This window comes from Aegilops tauschii, chromosome 1 (genome assembly GCF_002575655.3).
Source record: "Aegilops tauschii subsp. strangulata cultivar AL8/78 chromosome 1, Aet v6.0, whole genome shotgun sequence".
NCBI classification, from domain to species: domain Eukaryota; kingdom Viridiplantae; phylum Streptophyta; class Magnoliopsida; order Poales; family Poaceae; genus Aegilops; species Aegilops tauschii.
The window spans coordinates 417,796,190-417,815,246 of record NC_053035.3 but is presented as its reverse complement, the minus strand read 5'-3'; the positions used below and the strand labels follow the sequence as shown (position 1 = coordinate 417,815,246).

At 52.5% G+C, this 19,057-nt stretch overlaps 3 protein-coding genes across 3 annotated transcripts; 1 reads left to right on the top strand and 2 right to left on the bottom strand.

Moving 5' to 3' along the window:
- The first annotated feature begins 6,741 nt into the window (after nt 1-6,741).
- Nucleotides 6,742-10,372, top strand: LOC109752102 (tubulin beta-5 chain). The gene is made up of 4 exons (XM_020310967.4): nt 6,742-6,971; nt 7,730-8,130; nt 8,671-8,940; nt 9,429-10,372. Exons 2-4 carry the CDS (start codon nt 7,737-7,739, stop codon nt 10,106-10,108), a joined length of 1,344 nt encoding a protein of 447 aa, XP_020166556.1. The 5' UTR covers nt 6,742-6,971; nt 7,730-7,736; the 3' UTR covers nt 10,109-10,372.
- A 593-nt stretch (nt 10,373-10,965) lies between these two features.
- On the bottom strand, nt 10,966-12,891 carry LOC109752104 (uncharacterized). Its single transcript, XM_020310969.4, has 2 exons — nt 12,131-12,891; nt 10,966-11,212 (listed from the first exon to the last, which is right to left on the bottom strand). The coding sequence occupies exons 1-2, from the start codon at nt 12,625-12,627 to the stop codon at nt 11,131-11,133; spliced, it is 579 nt and encodes a 192-aa protein (XP_020166558.1). The 5' UTR covers nt 12,628-12,891; the 3' UTR covers nt 10,966-11,130.
- Nucleotides 12,892-14,899: 2,008 nt separating this feature from the next.
- Nucleotides 14,900-18,698, bottom strand: LOC120972754 (uncharacterized). The gene is made up of 2 exons (XM_073506354.1): nt 15,210-18,698; nt 14,900-14,920 (listed from the first exon to the last, which is right to left on the bottom strand). Exons 1-2 carry the CDS (start codon nt 18,696-18,698, stop codon nt 14,900-14,902), a joined length of 3,510 nt encoding a protein of 1,169 aa, XP_073362455.1.
- Nucleotides 18,699-19,057: the final 359 nt, after the last annotated feature.

The following is a 19,057-nucleotide window of genomic DNA, read 5'->3' as shown; positions in this document are numbered from 1 at the left end:
AACAGTCGCCTAGAGCCGAACCCATGGAACGCGGCCAGACTCCGAAGATTCTATGCCTAGCGCCGCACTCTTTGTTCATCTCCTTATCCCTTTTGTTTCCATTATTTATCCCTTTCTTTTCGCTTCTTCTTTTTTTTAGCCTTAAAGCTTTCGTGTGGCTAAACCGTGCACCTATGACGTACACATTCTCAAATATGATCGTCAATTATACCTGGGGGCTTCTTGTATAGAAGCTTATTATTATTAATTTCCGAGCATCAAGCTCACCACATATGTATCTTTTCCTTGTATGTACCTTTTGTTCGCCATTGTATGCATCGATATGACTTAAGTTTTGGCCAAGCTAGGTTGCCTGGCTCCTGTGCTTATGCCCTACATTCCCGTTAGTTCGGCTAGGGCATAAAGGGAGCACCTCTGCGATTGTTACTGCCGGGTCACCCGGATGTGTACCTCAGACTGGGTGAAGCCGAAAGCTAGCGTTCTTAAGGGAATATTCGGTCAGCGGACTAAAGATGTTTTTTACTCATTACACTATGAACCCCCAGATGTTACGTATACTGGGATTTTTTCAATCACAGTTCAGGCATGCACTTTAACACATGCTCACCCAGGGAAAGGAACCCTTAACGGAACTATTCTCTCTGGAAGATGTTTCTTACAACTACAATGTAATATAACATAGCTAGCTGGATACAACTTGTCTGTTCAAGCAACTATGACCCCTACATCTGGTTTCCACGCATATCCCGGTTTACTTTGCCGCTCAGGAATTCGGAAACACTCCGCACCTTCGGGTCCAGAGGTCGAAGCGAAAAGGTCTGCCATGACAATTGTTTTACAATTCGGCTAGAGACAAATATGTCAAGGAAAGTACATAGTCACTTGGACTAAAAAATTTCCTCTTCTATGCCGTCCAACAGGTCGTCTAACTTACAATCCTGTTGAGAGTATTTTGCGGCTACTTTTACTTGGTCATATACCAAACTAACGGGAATTTCTTTTCCATCTGACCCTCGAGGTCCGACCCGGGCCATATGGTTCGGATCAAGCTTGGTATACCGTGTTTTCACCATGGCCCGGGCCTCTCGCGCACCTTCTCGGCAGGACGATATCTTCCATAATCGGAAACGCCGCCGCGCTCCCTTGAATAGCTATACAAGCTCCTCCATACTTCCTGGAGGGGAGGCGGATGGCCATAAGGCCTTGGCAACACTCTGCATTGCCTGCCAAGCTTGCTCGTGCATTTGCGACAGCTCTTGTAGAAGATCGCCCGAAGATCCTGACATCTCCTCTTCGGGACGGCCAGTCAGCATACCTACAGACATAACTCTGTCAGTTCCTTTTCTCGCCCAATAACACGGAGATAAGTCTGAACACATACCAAATATGCCGCCTCGTAGCCTCTTATTTTCCTTCACGGAGTCAGCTAGCTGGGCTCGCACATCTTTCAGTTCTTCGCCCAGCTGGGTGTTGGAATCCTGGAGTTTGTTTTTCTCCTCCCTGACCCGTGTCAGTATACGTTCGCCCGCGGCACGTTGCCTTTTGGCTTCTTGTTCACCCGCTCGCGCGACTTTTAGCGCATCTTCCAGTTGATCTGCCGATCCTGGCACGAGACATGCAACCGGGTTAGCATTACTGGTATATAATTCTATTTTTTCTCAATGGAGGGAAACATTACCAAGCGATGTCGTCTTGGATTTCTCTAGTTCGGCGGTCGCGGTAGCTAGCTGGGTCCGACACTTTTCCAGCTCTTGAGACAACAGGTTGTTCTTCTCCGTAAGCACCTGGTTATACAATGATCCTTAAATCAGTTGAATCAACTCCTTCAAGTCTCGGGGGCTAGTGGTGTATAATTATCGGGTTTGTACAACGTGAGCTCACCCACATATCTTTCAAATGTTGGTCTGTGGCTCTGACAAGCCCGTCTCGAGCAGCTCGGATGTATGCATCAGCCGAGCTGAAGGCATTGAATGCCTCTTTTGAAAATGCCGAGCTGAAGGCAGGGAGAAGACCAGGATAGTCGGCGGTGATGGCTACTTCCGTGCCGTTATAGCTCGCCTGGTAGAACACCCCGTCCTCGAGCTCGACAAATATGTCCGGATCCTCTTCGAATCCGGGGTCGAGGTCCCGGTTGTGGTCCTCGGGCTGTGGGGCGGGGCTGTGGAGCCCCTTGGTGATCTTCCGCCATTCCTGTTACGAATGGACGGATTAATGTCCTTTGAAAGCAACTCGGGGGGAGGATTGAGTAAAGTAGTGGGATTAGAACTCACCCAGCTAGGAGGATTGTACATGGAAAATCCATCTCGGCGCTTGATACGAATGAATTCCTCTTTCTCCCCTTTGTATAATTCGGCCAATATCTTGGCCAAAGCGGTGGGGGTATCCGGACCCTTCCGGCCGCAGCGGGAGGCGTCATCTTCCCCGTTATAGTGCCACATGGGAAGCCCTCTGTATTGGAGTGGCTGAACCCCTCGTACTATGGAAGTCGCCATTACCTCGACTATTGATAGTCCGGACTGGGCGAGCGTCTTTATCTTGCTCATTAATTGACGGACTTCCGTGCTATCTTCCTCCTCGAGGCTCCGAGGGCGCCAGCTATGGCGCTTCTTCAACGGAACGCTTACAAATTCGGGAAGACCCATACGGATTGGGTCGGGAAGGGCAACGTCCTCGATATAAAACCATTCGGAAGGCCACTCTTCGGATGCCTTCTTCGGCGTGCCGGACAGGTACCCTGTCCCGACGATGCACCATACCTCGGCTCCGCCCACTTCAAATGTTGATCCCTCTTGGTTACGAGGGACGAGGCAAAATAATTTCCTCCCTAATTCAAAATGGGCCTCACAGCCCAGGAATAGCTCACAAAGAGCAGCGCAACCCGCGATATGCAGGATGGAGGCAGGAGTGAAATTGTGCAGTTGGAGGCCGCAATACTCCAGAAGTCCTCGGAGGAACAAATGGATTGGAAATCCAACGCCTCTTAGCAAGTAGGGAACGAAGCACACTCGTTCCCTCCTGGATGGATCGGGGAAATTCTCCGCCTGAACACCTCCGTCGAAGGAAGTCAATCCTGCTCGAACGGGGACTAGATCTGTGGGGGGAAGAAATCCCTGCCTCTGCAGCTTCTCTATTTGACCGTGGGAGACGGAACATCTCTCCCAATCGCCTTTTTCGTGGCCGTGGGGACGGGAGGAAGAGCTGGGAGCATTAGCCATGTTGGAATGGTTTCTCCTAGCAAGCTTTGAGGATTTCCCGCTTGGTGTGGAATGGATCTGAAGATCTCAATCTCCTTAAATAGACACCTTTTTTATATGGTCAGGGTGATATGTGCAAAAATACCCCGACCGCTCGTATTCACTCAACACGTGGAAGCTGAAATTGTGAAGGCGTGGAGACCGATGGGCGCGACATTAAATGGAAAGCCGAATACTGCTCTTTAAGTCAGGTACTTTGAAGTAACCGGAGGAGGAACCCGCCTTGCAATGTCGAAGACAACCTGAGTTCCGGACTCATCGTCATTGGAAGACTGGTTCGAGGGCTACTGAGGGAGTCCTGGATTAAGGGGTCCTCGGGCGTCCGGCCTATTGACATGGGCCGGACTGTTGGGCTGTGAAGATACAAGACCGAAGACTCTCACCCGTGTCCGGATGGGACTCTCCTTGGCGTTCGGATATGAAGATTCCTTTCTCTGTAACTGACTCTGTACAACCCTAGTCCCCTCCGGTGTCTATATAAACCGGAGGGCTTAGTCCGTAGAGGGAACAATCATAATCATACAGGCTAGACTTTTAGGGTTTTAGCCATCATGATCTCGTGGTAGATCAACTCTTGTAATACTCATATTCATCAAGATCAATCAAGCAGGAAGTAGGGTATTACCTCCATAGAGAGGGCCCGAACCTGGGTAAACATCGTGTCCCCCGTCTCCTTTTACCATCAACCTTAGACGCACAGTTCGGGACCCCCTACCCGAGATCCACCGGTTTTGACACCGACAGCCACCGACATCACGATGACGACGGGGAGCTTGTGGTGACCAAGGCAGGCTACTTGAGCGGCCAGCCTAGTCACCTTGGTGTCTGCTTCTTGGGAGCAACTCCTCAGACGCCAGTTGTATCACTTCTTCGATGGTGCAAGGGAGACAGAGGGAAGTCCCCTGTCGAAAGGGATCCTCAAGTGTCACATCGACAATATAAAACCACTCAGTCAACCACGTCTCTGCATCCTCCTTCGGGGTACCTGGGAGATATCCCGCCCCAGCAATCCTGCACACCTCGACTCCTCCAACTTCAAGAATACTGTCGTCTCGGGTGCGAGGAATGAAGCAAAAATATTTGTGCCACAGACCAAAGTGTGCCTCGCAGCCGAGGAAAACCTCGCAAAGGGTGACGAAGCCCGATATGTGGAGAATAAAATTGGACATGAGATGGTGGAGCTAGATCACATGAAACTCTGGAACACCCCTGAGGAAGGGGTGAATCAGAAAGCCGAGACCTCGGAGAAGGAAGGGAATAAAAGTAGAAGCACTCTGTTCCATGAGGGGTGGGGAAATTCTCATTGAGAACCCCGTTATCTATGGCCACTAGGCTAGGGCGGAACTGCCCAAACTCTGGATCGGGTGAGTACCATTGAGTTGCGAGACGATTCAGTTGCCCTTGGGTAACTGAGCTGCTTTTCCAATCTCCTCGAGTGGACCATTGGGGCGCAGCGACGAGCTAGGGATGTTCGCCATTGTATTAGAGCTCTAGCGGCGACAATGGACGAAGAAGTTGCGCAGAAGCAAAGAGGAAGCTAAAGGGGTGAAGCACAGGTTATCTCCTCCCCAGTCTTATATCCATGATGACTGGACGTATCGCGATGGGACTCTTGAGTCCTGGGGTGATTAATCTGCATGTTTTCCATGTGTCATGCCTTGTGTGGGTACGTGGATCGAGGGAAAGAAATTAAAATACCGCTTAAAGTGGAACTCGGGGCCCACTACAACTCCCCTGATTGGGCATGTCAAAGTGTGGGGCCACGACATTAACAGAAGTCATCAAAAGGTCCACGGAAAGTATACTTTGCCTGTAAGGAATCTACTTCGGCATAAAAGACTTCGGATCCAGGCAGGGATCTACTCAGAAAAGTCGGAATACCAAGAACTCGCCTACGAAGCCGGAGACCGAAGAAACCGCTGCGCAAAGGAGGAGATCGACATCTTCGGCGTGAAGACTAGTTCAGGGGCTACTAACGGTGTCCTAGATTGGAGGGTACTCACCACGTCGGCCTGACATTCATGGGCCGGGCCGAGGACCCAGCGACAACCGAAGAATGGGCCATGTTTACTATGACCCTTGGTGTACTCAAGATGGAATCTTCTGAAGACTTGTCGCACACTTCAAGGCGTATTCAAATATTTAGCATGTTTATCTCTAGATGCAACTAAAAATGTGTAACCCTAGGTACATCACGGCCCCTATATAAGCCGAGTTGTTTAGTCGGTAGAGGAAAGACTTTTAGACTCATTCATACAGTCTCGAGATAGATCAACCTGTACTCTGTACCCCATCCACAATCAATACAATACAAGCAGGACATAGGGTTTTTACCTCTTCTAGAGGGCCTGAACTTGGGTAAACACTGTGGCTCTCTACTTCCTGTTACCATCTAGCCGAGACCAGCAGCCCGGGACCCCCTACCCGAGATCTGTCGGATTTAGCTTCGACGACCTGGTTGTCGATACCAGCAAGGGACCTGCTCCCGCGCCGAAGGTGACGTCCGCCACCAAGGGAAGTCGCAGGAGTCAACAAATGGCGCTTGAGTAGCTCGACCGACTCTCCACCGTCGGAGAGCGCCTTTTTCGCGGCCCGTGATCGCCTCCGTTCATGGGGCCGGCATCCAGGAGACCATTCCCCACCTCGCTGAGAACGAACAGGTATGCTTCATTCCCTTTCTCATCCGCCGGCTGGGGCCCCATTCATACTTTCTTCTTTGGACTCCTCCACTTCTACCGTCTTCAACTTCACCATCTCTCTCCCAACTCCATCCTTCACATAGCGCGCTTCATCACACTATATATGTGAAGCCTTCCTTTCTTACCCAACCGCACCTCGGTTTGTGCACAAGTTTTTCTGCGTCAAGCTATAGATCAACGCCAAGGAAACGTGTGAGTACGGCGGCTCCAACATCAGCAAAATCGCCGATGCCAAATACTTCGACTCGCTGCTAGGTGGTCGACGGATCTAGATGTACTTTTTTATTATTTCTAGTGTTTATTGTACTGACATTATTGAAGATGAATAGAACGGAAGTTAAAATCAAGTAGTGTAGGAATTAGCAAATCCCTAGTTTTTATTTTTTCCATCTGGGGCAGCCCTTTAGTTGCACCATTATGCGAGAAATTCCAACCTTCCAGTAACAAGTACCAACCCTCAATTGAATCGCCCAAAGTCCCCAAGGGGGAAAAAGTTGGAGAAATTTTCTCCAAACACACACGATCTCCGCCAGATCGCGGTGTGAACCCCTGCCGACGAGCCACCGGCCACTGCCCAGCGCAGCAGCAGCCTGCTCCCACCCCCAACTACCTCCGCCGTACCGTCACATCCCCGCCCACGCCCACCGACGCGCGGGCCCAGCTGCCCCCATACCCCACCCGTCAGTACCAGCGTCCGCAAACCAACCGAAAGGAACGCAGCAAGTCACACCGACAGCGGGCGGCCAGCGATGCGAAATATCCCAGGGGCAGCTCCGTCCGCTCGCCACGGTGAGATTCAAAAAGTGAAAACGCCGGCCGTCCGATCGGGCCGGCCGTTTGAAGCGGCGCGCGCCGGCCGTCGGATTTAGCCCCTGCCCCGCGGTCCCCCTCCTACGGCTATATATATATTTCTCCCTGCCCCCGGACGCCCCGTCGCCCTCCGCCCGCCCCCAACCACTCTCTCCTCGCCGCCACACTCCCCACTCCCACTGCGCTTCGTCGAGCCAGCTCGCCAGCCGTAAGTTCCGAGCTGCTTTGTTGAATTTGCCTCCGCCAATGCCTTGTAGATCTGATGTGTTGTGTGAGTAGGTGCTTTTGCGTGTTTGGTTTTCAAATTTATTTGAAAATCGAGGTCGTTTTGGGCGAGGAAGTAGGAAATGTGCGCGGATCTGGGGGGTATATCCTGTGATTTTGGCCGTGTGATGCGTCGATCTGGTAGCTTTGTCTTGTGCTCAAGTTGTATGGGGGCAGATTGGATCTGTTTTGTGGGGATTTACCGTCAGATTTTGCCCCTGGAGCAGTAGATCTGAGGCGCGCTTTTAGGGATCTGGCGGAGGTGACGCGTGTAGGTTTGGAACAGATTTGGTACTAGCTCATGCCATGGTTTCCTCACATTAGAGAATCTGTAAGCCTGATTTCTGAGCGCATCCTCCTTAGATGTGATTTCGGAGCATTAACCTGGTGTTAAAGTCGGTACGCACTAGCTAGCTACTGGCTTGGTTGCACCGTTCTAATTCTGAATTTACTGTGTAACTGTGTCTTGTCATTTTAAATCGTAGCTTGCACGTGAACATGCGGACTATGTTGCTACTAGAGTAATAGAGATTGGTTCGTTGATCAAACCCCAAATAGTTGATGATTGCGTTCAGAAAAAGCCAAACAAGCCAGATCTTGCTTTGTTTTGAGTGAATAAATCTAGCTGTACCAATCATTTCCCACGCTGTACCACTACTGCAGTATGTGAGTCCTGCTTACCCTGTATATCTATGATTCCAGAGAGAAGATGAGGGAGATCCTGCACATCCAGGGTGGGCAGTGTGGAAACCAGATTGGTTCCAAGTTCTGGGAGGTGGTGTGTGACGAGCATGGCATCGACCCCACTGGGCGGTATGTCGGCACCTCTGACCTGCAGCTGGAGCGTGTCAACGTCTACTACAATGAGGCCTCCTGTGGTCGCTTTGTGCCCCGTGCTGTCCTTATGGATCTTGAGCCGGGCACCATGGACAGTGTTCGTACTGGACCGTACGGGCAGATCTTCCGCCCTGACAACTTTGTGTTTGGGCAGTCTGGTGCTGGTAACAACTGGGCCAAGGGTCACTACACTGAGGGTGCAGAGCTTATTGATTCTGTTCTTGATGTTGTCAGGAAGGAGGCTGAGAACTGTGACTGCCTTCAAGGTAACTGAACTTGCACAAATTGGCGATAGTTTATAATCCTTATGACAGGCTTTACTTCTATTAAGTTGAGTTTGGGTATAAGAATGCATTATTTCATGGTATACAGATTTGAATTATGTTGTCACACAATAAGAAGTTTTAGGCTAGAATATGTATTATGCTAGTAATGCTATGTGATGATGCCGTGGCATCTTCTGTTAGTATGGAATCTTTTTGTATAGCCATGATTACTTGTTTGTGAATAAGGGCAATGGTTGTCAGGAAGGATGATGCCGTGGTGTATGATGATTGAGAGTTAGTACTAGGTCTCTGCTTTCATTGTTCTGTATTGTTGTCATGACTCTCATTGCTTCCATATCTTGTGAATTATTCTGATAGTGAGACATCTAGCATAACTACTGATTATGTACCTATGCTGCTTTCATCTATTTGTGTCTAAATAGTTGTTATCTATTCAGGGTGGTTATCTATTTATATTCAGCATTACCACTGTCCAGTGTCCACTTGAAATCATTATTTGAGCATCTTTTATGTTTTCAGGTTTCCAAGTATGCCACTCTCTTGGTGGTGGTACTGGATCAGGCATGGGGACCCTTTTGATATCAAAGATCAGGGAGGAGTACCCTGACCGCATGATGCTTACGTTCTCTGTTTTCCCCTCACCCAAAGTATCTGATACCGTGGTTGAGCCTTACAATGCCACTCTTTCGGTCCATCAGTTGGTTGAGAATGCAGATGAGTGCATGGTTCTTGACAACGAGGCCCTTTATGACATCTGTTTCAGGACTCTCAAGCTGACCACTCCCAGCTGTAAGTGAAATCTGTACCTTTGTATTGTTACTTTCTACAGATGACTGTGAGCATGATGTCAAGTGGATCTTCCTAATTCTGAATATTTTAACTAGTCACAACTGAAGAATGGTAACATGATGTAGTCCATTAGCTTCCCTTTTTGGGTAATGTTTGTCCCGACTATCCTTTTATAGCAGTTTGGTTAATTCTTAGACATGCTCTGAAACTCTAAATGGACTCTTGTGCTTGAGTTATTTGCTCAGGGCATTCATTTGGATGCACTTCTGCAGTATTGCACTACTTCAAATACTACACTGTTATCATTTAGATGTGTCTTGGTTGAGATTTTGCTTAAGTTGGATCTGTGAGAATGACTGTTAGTTGTCATGCTAATCTGACAAAAACAAACACATTTTCAGTCACAGTTATAAAGACTGTTTGCTTTGTGCTTAGAATTATGTTGCTTGCTGTGTCTAACAGTTAACCATTTGTGTTATTTTCTGCAGTTGGAGATTTGAACCATCTGATCTCAGCCACCATGAGTGGAGTGACCTGCTGCCTGAGGTTCCCCGGCCAGCTGAACTCCGACCTCCGGAAGCTGGCAGTGAACCTGATCCCGTTCCCGCGTCTCCACTTCTTCATGGTCGGGTTCGCGCCGCTGACCTCCCGCGGGTCCCAGATGTACCGCTCCCTCACGGTCCCGGAGCTGACCCAGCAGATGTGGGACTCGAAGAACATGATGTGCGCCGCCGACCCGCGCCACGGCCGGTACCTGACGGCCTCGGCCATGTTCCGCGGCAAGATGAGCACCAAGGAGGTGGACGAGCAGATGATCAACGTGCAGAACAAGAACTCGAGCTACTTCGTGGAGTGGATCCCCAACAACGTCAAGTCGAGCGTGTGCGACATCGCGCCCAGGGGCCTGTCCATGGCGTCCACCTTCATCGGCAACTCGACGTCCATCCAGGAGATGTTCCGGCGGGTGAGCGAGCAGTTCACGGCCATGTTCCGGCGCAAGGCCTTCCTCCACTGGTACACGGGCGAGGGCATGGACGAGATGGAGTTCACCGAGGCCGAGAGCAACATGAACGACCTGGTCGCCGAGTACCAGCAGTACCAGGACGCCACCGCCGACGAGGAGGAGGAGCTGTACGAGGACGAGGACGACGCCGACCTCCAGGAGTAGGGGCGTGCGAGGTCTGGGTTCTTCTGTGATCGCGTGCGTGCTCAGTCGGGGGCTATTTCTGATGGCTCCATGTTGCTGCTACTGGTAGTGTGTGTGTGTGTGTTTCGCGCTTGCTGGCCCCCATCTTCGGGGTGTCGTGGACTTGTTGCTTGTGTAGTTTGTCTGTGTCGGGTTAATTCGGTAGTCAGTTTGTTGCGCGTGCGTTACGGTGAACTAGAGGTCTTAGTAGCAGGTTTGCAATATGGCTGGCTCATTGTTTCTTCACATAGTTTGTGATGATTGTCGTTGTCAAGTGCTCCACCACCTCGAGGGCAATATTGGCTTTACCAGTGGACTGGATGCATCCGTGGATGTGTTACGTGCCATGATGTGCAGTCGGCATCGTTTGACACCATCTGCCACTTGACTTGAGATTTCAGCAGTATCTCGTTGTCTCTTGTCTTGATTTCAGCGGGCCGGTACTGGCAGTGGCAGTGGTATCGTATCTGGTTGGACGCAGACGTGCCTCCGCCGCGCGCCAGAAAACCAGCCAAGCTACAACCGTACTAGATTCAGCTCGATCACAGCAATCGTTTTCATGTCTTGTGTCACCACTCAACACTCGCCACCCAGCCTCGATTTATCTATCGCCTACTGAAACTGAAAGCGAGGTCACGTACGTACGCACCGCCGAGATTTCGGTTGGTTCTGCCTTTTTGTGTGAGCTGCACATGCATCGCTTCAGCGGCACGCCACGGGCAACGTGAGGCACCGCCGGATCTCGCAAAGTCACAAAGTGCCAAAGTAAGCCTACAGCTGACAAGCCCGTCCGTGGCTGCCTGCCTTTCGAGAAAGATCACACGGCAGCACCAACGCAGTTTAAGAAAAGACACCAACTCAGAAACCACGTTTACAAAAACAGAGCATAATTTACAGGTGTGAGCAGAAAAAAGAAGGCTCGGATTAGCTGCACAACAAGTCTCAGGCTACAAGTAGTGGTACCACTACACCGGCTGTATGTGCATGGAAGAAGAAGAAGACTCTCAGACTGGCTTGTTACGGTGGTGGTCGCGGCCTCTGCCCCACAGCGCCGGCCAGCAGCCGATGTCCAGCGACGCCTGCATCCTGAAACATTTGCACATAGGTAAGTTAGGTTTGTACACTCATGGCCCATCGTCATCTGAAATGAACATTTGGTGTAAAACGCAGTTTTGCTTGGGAGCACTATGGACACATTGTCAGGTTAATTCACAATATATAAATATCTGTAATCTGCGTATTTCTGTGTACCATGGTCATATTGTCAGGTTAACTCACAACATATAGATATCTGTAATCTGTGTTTTTCCTGTGCACTATGGTCACATTGTCGGGTTCACTGTTCCTTTCATATTCCTGCTCATGAGTTGTTCCATTTCCTACCAAAGTCAAAAGCTTTAATCATGTGGTCTAAAGGACTGAGGGGCTTGGAATTGTCAAAGAACCGAGATCCTGAGAAAAATGCATACAGTACTACTGCAGTGGTAGTATATTGATAATTGTTTTTTTTTGACCAAAAGTGTAGTGATTAGTGTTTGGTCCTTTTATTTTATTATAAAGCCCGTTTGTTACCCTAAAAAAACCCGTTTGTTGGAGAAAGAATTTTCGTGGCCACGCAATTTGCTTTTTTGTGGTTGTGGGGTTGGAAATAATGACATGACTAATGAGCATTTATAATGGTTGCGAAATGTGTTTATTATTATCATGTGAACACAAGAAAAATCCGATGCAGCTGCAGATATTCAGTGCAGCCATACCAGTCAGACTTCACTAGCTAGCCAAAAGCAACTCTACAGCTGCTACGACACTCACGACTACTCGTAGAAAATAACTGGACACGATTAGCAACTGGTAATACTCTTTTTCGGGGGTGGGGTTAACTGACTGTTTGACTGCACGGCTAATTATGTAGTGAATCGAGATGTTAATCATTGTATCCATAGTGCGAATCTCGAGAAGCACAAGGATCTCATGCACTGCCAGTTGAGGACAGAAAAACCTCACCTGGTTTTGCCGGCAGCAACCGTCGGCGGCGCGCTCTGCCGGGTCCCCGCGGCCGGCATCAGCCCCCGGCCGGGGCCGGGGCGCGGCGCCGTCATGCTCCGGGTGAGCAGCCCCGGAACGTAGAAGTTGAGCAGCACGCCGTTGCCGTCCGCGCCTCCTCCGCAGCTGCCCCTGTTGTCGCTCGGCCGCCTCCGCAGCCTCCTCTTCTCCTTCCCCGCCGCCTGCTGCTGCTTCTTGGACGGCGGGGCATCCTCCCGCCTCTGCTCGGCCGCCTCTGCTTCGACCCCGACTGGTGCCGGCAGCGACACCGAGGCGTGGCCGGCGTTGGGCGGCGGCCTGACGGCGTCGACGAGGTCGGAGAAGGAGAGCTCGCGGTCGGAGCCGTCGCCGCCGTCGAAGTCAGCAAGGAGGCCCAGCATCTCCTCCCGGCTCCTGGCGATCCGCCGCGCCCGCGCCCCCGACAGCGGCTTGCCACCAGCGACAGCGAGCGCCTCCATCGCGCCTCGGTCGACCGCGCCGTGGCTCGCTCGTGCTGGTGTCGTGTGGCCGCCTGTGGTCCGGCGATCGGCGCTCTCTCCTCCTGGACAAGGAAGTGCCGCCGCGCTGCTTATGTAGCTAGCTAGAGAGCGCGCTCGAGATGATGTGACGCGGTGCGCTTTGCTCGACCGGTTGCTCGGTGCCGCTTTTGGCTCTGTTTTCTTCCGTCGGGTCGTCCTTTGTGAAGCTCCTCCTCTTTATCTGCAGCTCAGTCCGGGTCAAGGCCGACGGACAAGACGAGAGCGCGCCCGGTCGGTCGATCTAGAAGCCCAGGATTTCTTTTCAAGACGTGTCCACTTCAGCTGCAGACGGCGAGGCTTCTTTTCTGCTGAGTTGCGGTCACTCTATTTTTTCTTCTCATCTTCTTTTCTTGCAAGTAAGAGAAGATTCTGTGGCAGAGGTGAGTCTCATGGGATGCACGTAAAAGAATCACGCATCGTGTGGCTGGATTTCACGTCAAATTCCAGTTTACTTGCATGGATTTGGCTGAGGTGAGTGGTGAGTTTCAAGTCTTAACTGTAAAAACTGCCCCGTACGTCGAGCGCAACCACCGTGGTCGCCGTCGGGACGGGGGGGTCGCCGCCGGAGCGTACGGGAGTCCGGTCTCTCGCGCTGCTGCACGTACACGCGGTTTCGCGGACACGGGGATCGTCGGAGCACCGCGCCGATGACGACATATCACCCGCCGGATTTAAGGGGGTTCAATGAAAGAGTGGACGCACGCATCACAGGGTTTTCAATGAAAGAAAACGGCAGCCGTGACTCGTCGTCGGACCAAGCACGCACCGTTACCGACGGAGGAGGAGTATACCTCCCGTTCCTTGGACCGCAAATGTCCCAGATTCTCCGCCGCTCGCTTTCACGTGCCTCGTCGGCGTCATCAGGCTCCTCTCCCCATTTCTTCTGGAATGAAACGAAGGCTTCTAAGGTGGAGTAGAATGTTACGCTCCCACTAGGTAATTTAACTCAATCACAGGCGGAGTACAGAGGAATTGGAGATTTTTCGATCTAGGGTTCATGGGATACAAGGAAGAAAGGGATCGGGAGTGAGAGCCGCCGCCGCCAGTGTCTCGTTTCTGCCTCTGTCCGGTCCCCCTGCTGGCTTAAGTAGCTAGGTCGTCCATTCTGGGCCTCCGTACCGCTTGTTGGGCTTGCGGGCGTCCGTTCTTCTCTTGGGCTTGACCGCTGGTGTGGGCTGGTGCGGTAGGGGCTGTAGGCTGGGCCGTAACAGTCTCCCCTTCTTGAGAACCAGCTTGTCCCCAAGCTGGAGCTTCTGGATAATGGTGTTGCAACTCGTCACAGTCCTCCCATGTCGCCAGGGACGCTGGTTGATCAGTCCAGCGGATGAGAACTTGCGGGACTTGGTTCTTGCCACGGCGGTGGAGACGAGTGCCCAGAACTTCCACTGGCTCGGGACTGAGTGCTGCTTCAGCTGGTAGCTCCTCCAGCGCCTGCTCTGACGGAGGAAGTGCTCGCCGCAGTTGAGATACATGGAAAACTGGATGAATGCTGCACGAGGCGGGAAGTTGAAGCTTGTAGGCGACTTGGCCGACCCGTTGCACCACCTGAAACGGACCAAAATATTTGAAGGAAAGTTTTTGGTTAGCTCTCGTGGCCAGCGACCGTTGGATGTAGGGTTGGATCTTCAGAAACACCCAATCATCCACCGCGAAAACGCGCACTGATCTTTTCTTGTCTGCAGAGTCTTTCATCTGTTGCCGCGCTTGAAGTAGGTGCTGATGAAGCAAGGCCTCCATCTGCGCTCGGTCTTGCAGCCAATCCTCTAGATCCGGTGCAGCGCAGGAAGTGGGTCATCGATGCCAAAGAACCTTGGCGCGTGCCCGTACAGAGCCTCGAAAGGGGACGTCCCCAAGGCAGAGTGTGGTGAGGTATTGTACCAGAACTCAGCTAGAGGCAGCCATTGGGACCACTTGGTTGGGCATGCATGGACAAAACACCTCAAGTAAGTCTCCAGACACTGGTTTACTCGCTCTGACTGCCCATCCGTCTGCGGGTGGCGAGCCGTGCTCATGCGTAGTTCAGTGTGCGTCAGACGGAACAGCTCCTTCCACATGATGCTTGTGAAGATAGGGTCTCGGTCGGATACAATCGCTGCTGGCAATCCGTGGAGCTTGTAGATGTTGTTGACGAAAGCCTGAGCCACTTGGAATGCAGTGAACGGGTGCGACAATGGAATGAAATGGGCTAGTCGCGAGAACTTGTCTACCACCACTAATATGTTGTTGTATCTGGCTGATTGCAGCAAACCTTCAACAAAATCCATAGTGATGACCTCCCAGGCTTGTGTAGGCACGAGTAAGGGTTCTAGGAGCCCCGGGTACCTGACTCGTTCCGGCTTGGCTTGCTTGCAAATCTGGCAGTCTTCGACGAACAGTCTGACGTGTTGTTTCATCCCTGGCCAAGTGAACAGCCGCCGCACTCGCTTGTATGTGACGTTGAAACCAGAGTGCCCTCCAATCGCACTCGCATGCAAGGCTGACAACACTTGTTTCTGAACAGTCACATTGTTACCTAACCATACCCGTCCATGCTGCTTGATGATACCCGAGTCCAAAGTAAAGCCGTCCTTGTTGGTTGCCCCTGTAGCTAGACGAGCCAGCCACCTTTGTGCCATAGGGTCTTCATTGTAACCCTGCTGAACTGAGTCTAACCAAGCCGTCACCGTCACCGTGATCGATGCAAGATCTCCTTGTGGGGGTCCCGGGCGTCGGGATAAAGCATCTGCCACGCGATTGTCCACACCTCTTTTGTAGACTATGCGGTAGCGCAGGCCGAGGAGCTTGGACATGATCTTTTGCTGCCAAGGTGTCGCCAACCGTTGGTCTTCAAGGTGCACTAAGCTTCGCTGGTCAGTATGGATCAGGAACTCGTCGTTCTGCAAGTACTGCCGCCAATGCTCGACCGCCAAGAGGATCGCCAGCCCTTCCTTCTCATATGTGGACAAGGCGCTGTTACGTGGACCCAAAGCCTTGCTCAAGAAAGCCACCGGGTGTTTGCCTTGTTTCAGGACGGCACCGATGCCTTTGTTCGACGCATCTGTTTCCAGTTCAAATTGGACCTTGAAATCTGGCAGTGCTAACACTGGAGCAGTTATCAGTGCTCTTTTAAGTTCCTGGAAAGCTGTTTCCTCCAACTCAGTCCATCGAAATACTGTGTTCTTCTTGAGCAGGTCTGTTAGTGGGCGGCTGGTGATGCCAAAGTTCCTCACGAACTTGCGATAATACCCTGCGAGACCGAGGAAACCGCGTACCTCCTTGACGGTGGTTGGTGTTGGCCATTTTGCTACTGCAACAACGTTTTTATGGTCAGTGCGGACTCCATCTCCACTAATTTCATGCCCCAAGTACAGCAGACTGGGCCTGGCAAAGGTGCACTTGCTCATCTTGATCTTCAGCTGGTGCTTGTCGAGTAGCTGGAACACTTCTCTCAGCCGCTCACAGTGTTGCTTCAATGTGGCGCTATGCACTAGGATGTCGTCAATAAAGACCAGTACCCCCTTGCGGTTCACTGAAGCCAACACTATGTTCATTCCTCCTTGGAAAGTCGTCGGTCCCCCCGTAAGGCCGTACGCCAAAACCTTGAACTCAAAGTGGCCATGGTGGGTCTTGAAAGCGGTCTTGTGTTCATCCTCAGGCTTCATACGAATCTGATGATATCCGGCCCGGAGATCTAGACTGGTGAACAGCGTGGAACCAGCCAGCTCGTCCAGTAGCTCGTCGATGACAGGCAGAGGATAGCGGTTCTTAACTGTCACCGCATTGAGTTGTCGGTAGTCCACGCAGAAACGCCAAGACAAATCCTTCTTCTGAACGAGCAGCACTGGTGAAGCAAAGGGGCTGGAGCTGGGCGTGATGATACCTTGGGCAAGCATGTCTGCAACCTGTTTCTCAATCTCATCTTTCTGGGCCGGGCTGTATCGATATGGGGGCACGTTGACAGGTTTCGCCCCGGGCAGGAGAGGAATTGTGTGATCGAAAGAGCGCTGTGGTGGTAGTCCTTTAGGTTCCTCAAACAGGTGTCCAAACTCGCTGATCAGGGCCTCAACTTCAGCAGGCACCGGCACTTCGGTGATGATTGGCTCCCCTTGCTCTGCAGCGTACAACTGAACCATGCGCGCGACACCCGAGCGCTGCAACAACTCAGTGAGCTCGTCGCTTGATAGCTGGTGGCACTGGCTGATATTCGCTCGAGCACCTTGGAGGTGGACCGTGTCGCCCTTGTAGTCAAAGTCCATCGTCTTCTCGAGCCAATTCACCTTCATTGGGCTATGCTGTGCAAGCCAGTCGATGCCAAGGATGACGTCGTAGCAACCCAACGGAAGCACCTTAAGGTTGGTGTCGAAGGTGACCCCGTGGGTTTGCCATGGGCACGCCGGCAGCTCCTGGTCGCATCGCATGACGCCTCCGTTGGCCACGCGCACCGTCAGAGGATGCTTGGCCTTGACCACGCCTTGCAGTTGTGTGGCGAGCGACTCACAGATGAAACTGTGGGACGAGCCAGAGTCGACGAGCATCAAAACCTCGCGCCCTTGCATCCAGCCGTGGAGACGCATGGTGGTGGGGGATTCCCCTCCGTCGAGTGCCTCCTTGGAGATGACGCAGCAGTCCGCGCTCCGATCGCTGACTGCGTCGTCACGCGCGCTTGGTTCACTGATGTCCACCGATTCGCTGTGCATCATGGCGAGAAGCTCCTCAACCACGTGCAGCTGGACGGTCGGCCCATAGCGATGATCGCGCCCCCAGCGCTCGCCACAGGTGAAACAGAGCCCGCGGGCACGTCGGTACGCACGGAGGGCTGCAATCTTGTCTTCTGTTGGTTGAGGGTGCGCCGCTTCCAGTGCGCGACGATCCGCGCTGCGCCCCTCCATTGGTAGCGCTGACTTGGTCGGCGCAGCTGCTGGTGGCGGTGGCAGAGGAAGGGCTGTGCGTGGCACTCCTCGGAACGTAGCCGGTGCCGAGTGCCGACGATCCTCCCTCCTATCTTCTTTGCGCATAGCTTCCAGCACTTCCTCCTGTAAACAAGCAAGATCGACGGCAGTATCGAGAGTCTTGGGTCGATGTAAAACTACAGCAGCACGTATATCTTTCTGTAACCCATCAATAAAATGCGTAATGAAATAAGATGGCTCCCACGATTCATGATGGGCCACTAAATTGTGCATGAGCTGGGTGAACTTCTCTGCATATTCAGTCACGGAACCACTCTGCTGCAGACGATTGAATTGTCGCAACAGAGACTGGAATTCCTCTCTCCCAAACTGTGCACACACTGCCTCTGCAAATGCACCCCAATCTGTATAGATAAGGTGCGCCCTAGTGGACTGCAACCAAGACAGTGCCCCCTCAATGAAATACATCGCGGCACAACTCACCCAAGTGTCAGGACTAAGTGTACAGACTCTGAAATACGCCTCACACTTCAGACGCCATGCTCGTGGACCATCGCCATCGAACAGAGGAAATTCAAAACGTGGGGGAGGTGGAAATCGGCTGAATCCGAACTGACGCTCTCCCATAAACAAACTCTCTGCAGCAAAAGGGTGGAAATCGGCCATACCCGTGACCGGAGGTGCCCGCGGGGTCCGTTCCCCCGGCGACAACCCCCGGTGATCTTGAGTCCTGCTGTGGCCAACGGGCCCGTGGACGTCACCACTGCGAGGCAAGAGGCGCTCGCTGGGTTGAGGAAGACGCGCGTCCGCGATCGGGGAAAGCTTGAGCGGCGGTGCGGTTGTCGACGGAAGGAGTGGAGGCAGATCCGTGAGACGAATCGGATGCACCAGCTCCGTAGCCGCCGCTGGTGCCGGATCAAGCACCGGCGCGGTTTCCGGCCGCACCTCCTTGAGCAGCTGTCGCAGTTCGCCCACCTCCGAACGCAGGTCCTCTACCGAGCGCTCGACGGCTGGTCGCCACCCTTGGAGCTCGAGGACGATGGGGTGGATCTCGCCGATCTGGGACGATATGCCGCTGATCGCCGCCGTCAGATCGGCCAGGGCCTTGTTGGTCTCCTCCATGGCGATGGTCTTGCCGCGACGGGTTTGGATGATCGAAGGAAATCGACCGGCCAGGGTTGAGGTGGTGGGTGGAAAGGCTGCTGATACCAAATGTTACGCTCCCACTAGGTAATTTAACTCAATCACAGGCGGAGTACAGAGGAATTGGAGATTTTTCGATCTAGGGTTCATGGGATACAAGGAAGAAAGGGATCGGGAGTGAGAGCCGCCGCCGCCAGTGTCTCGTTTCTGCCTCTGTCCGGCCCCCCTGCTGGCTTAAGTAGCTAGGTCATCCATTCTGGGCCTCCGTACCGCTTGCTGGGCTTGCGGGCTCGTCCGTTCTTCTCTTGGGCCTGACCGCTGGTGTGGGCTGGTGCGGT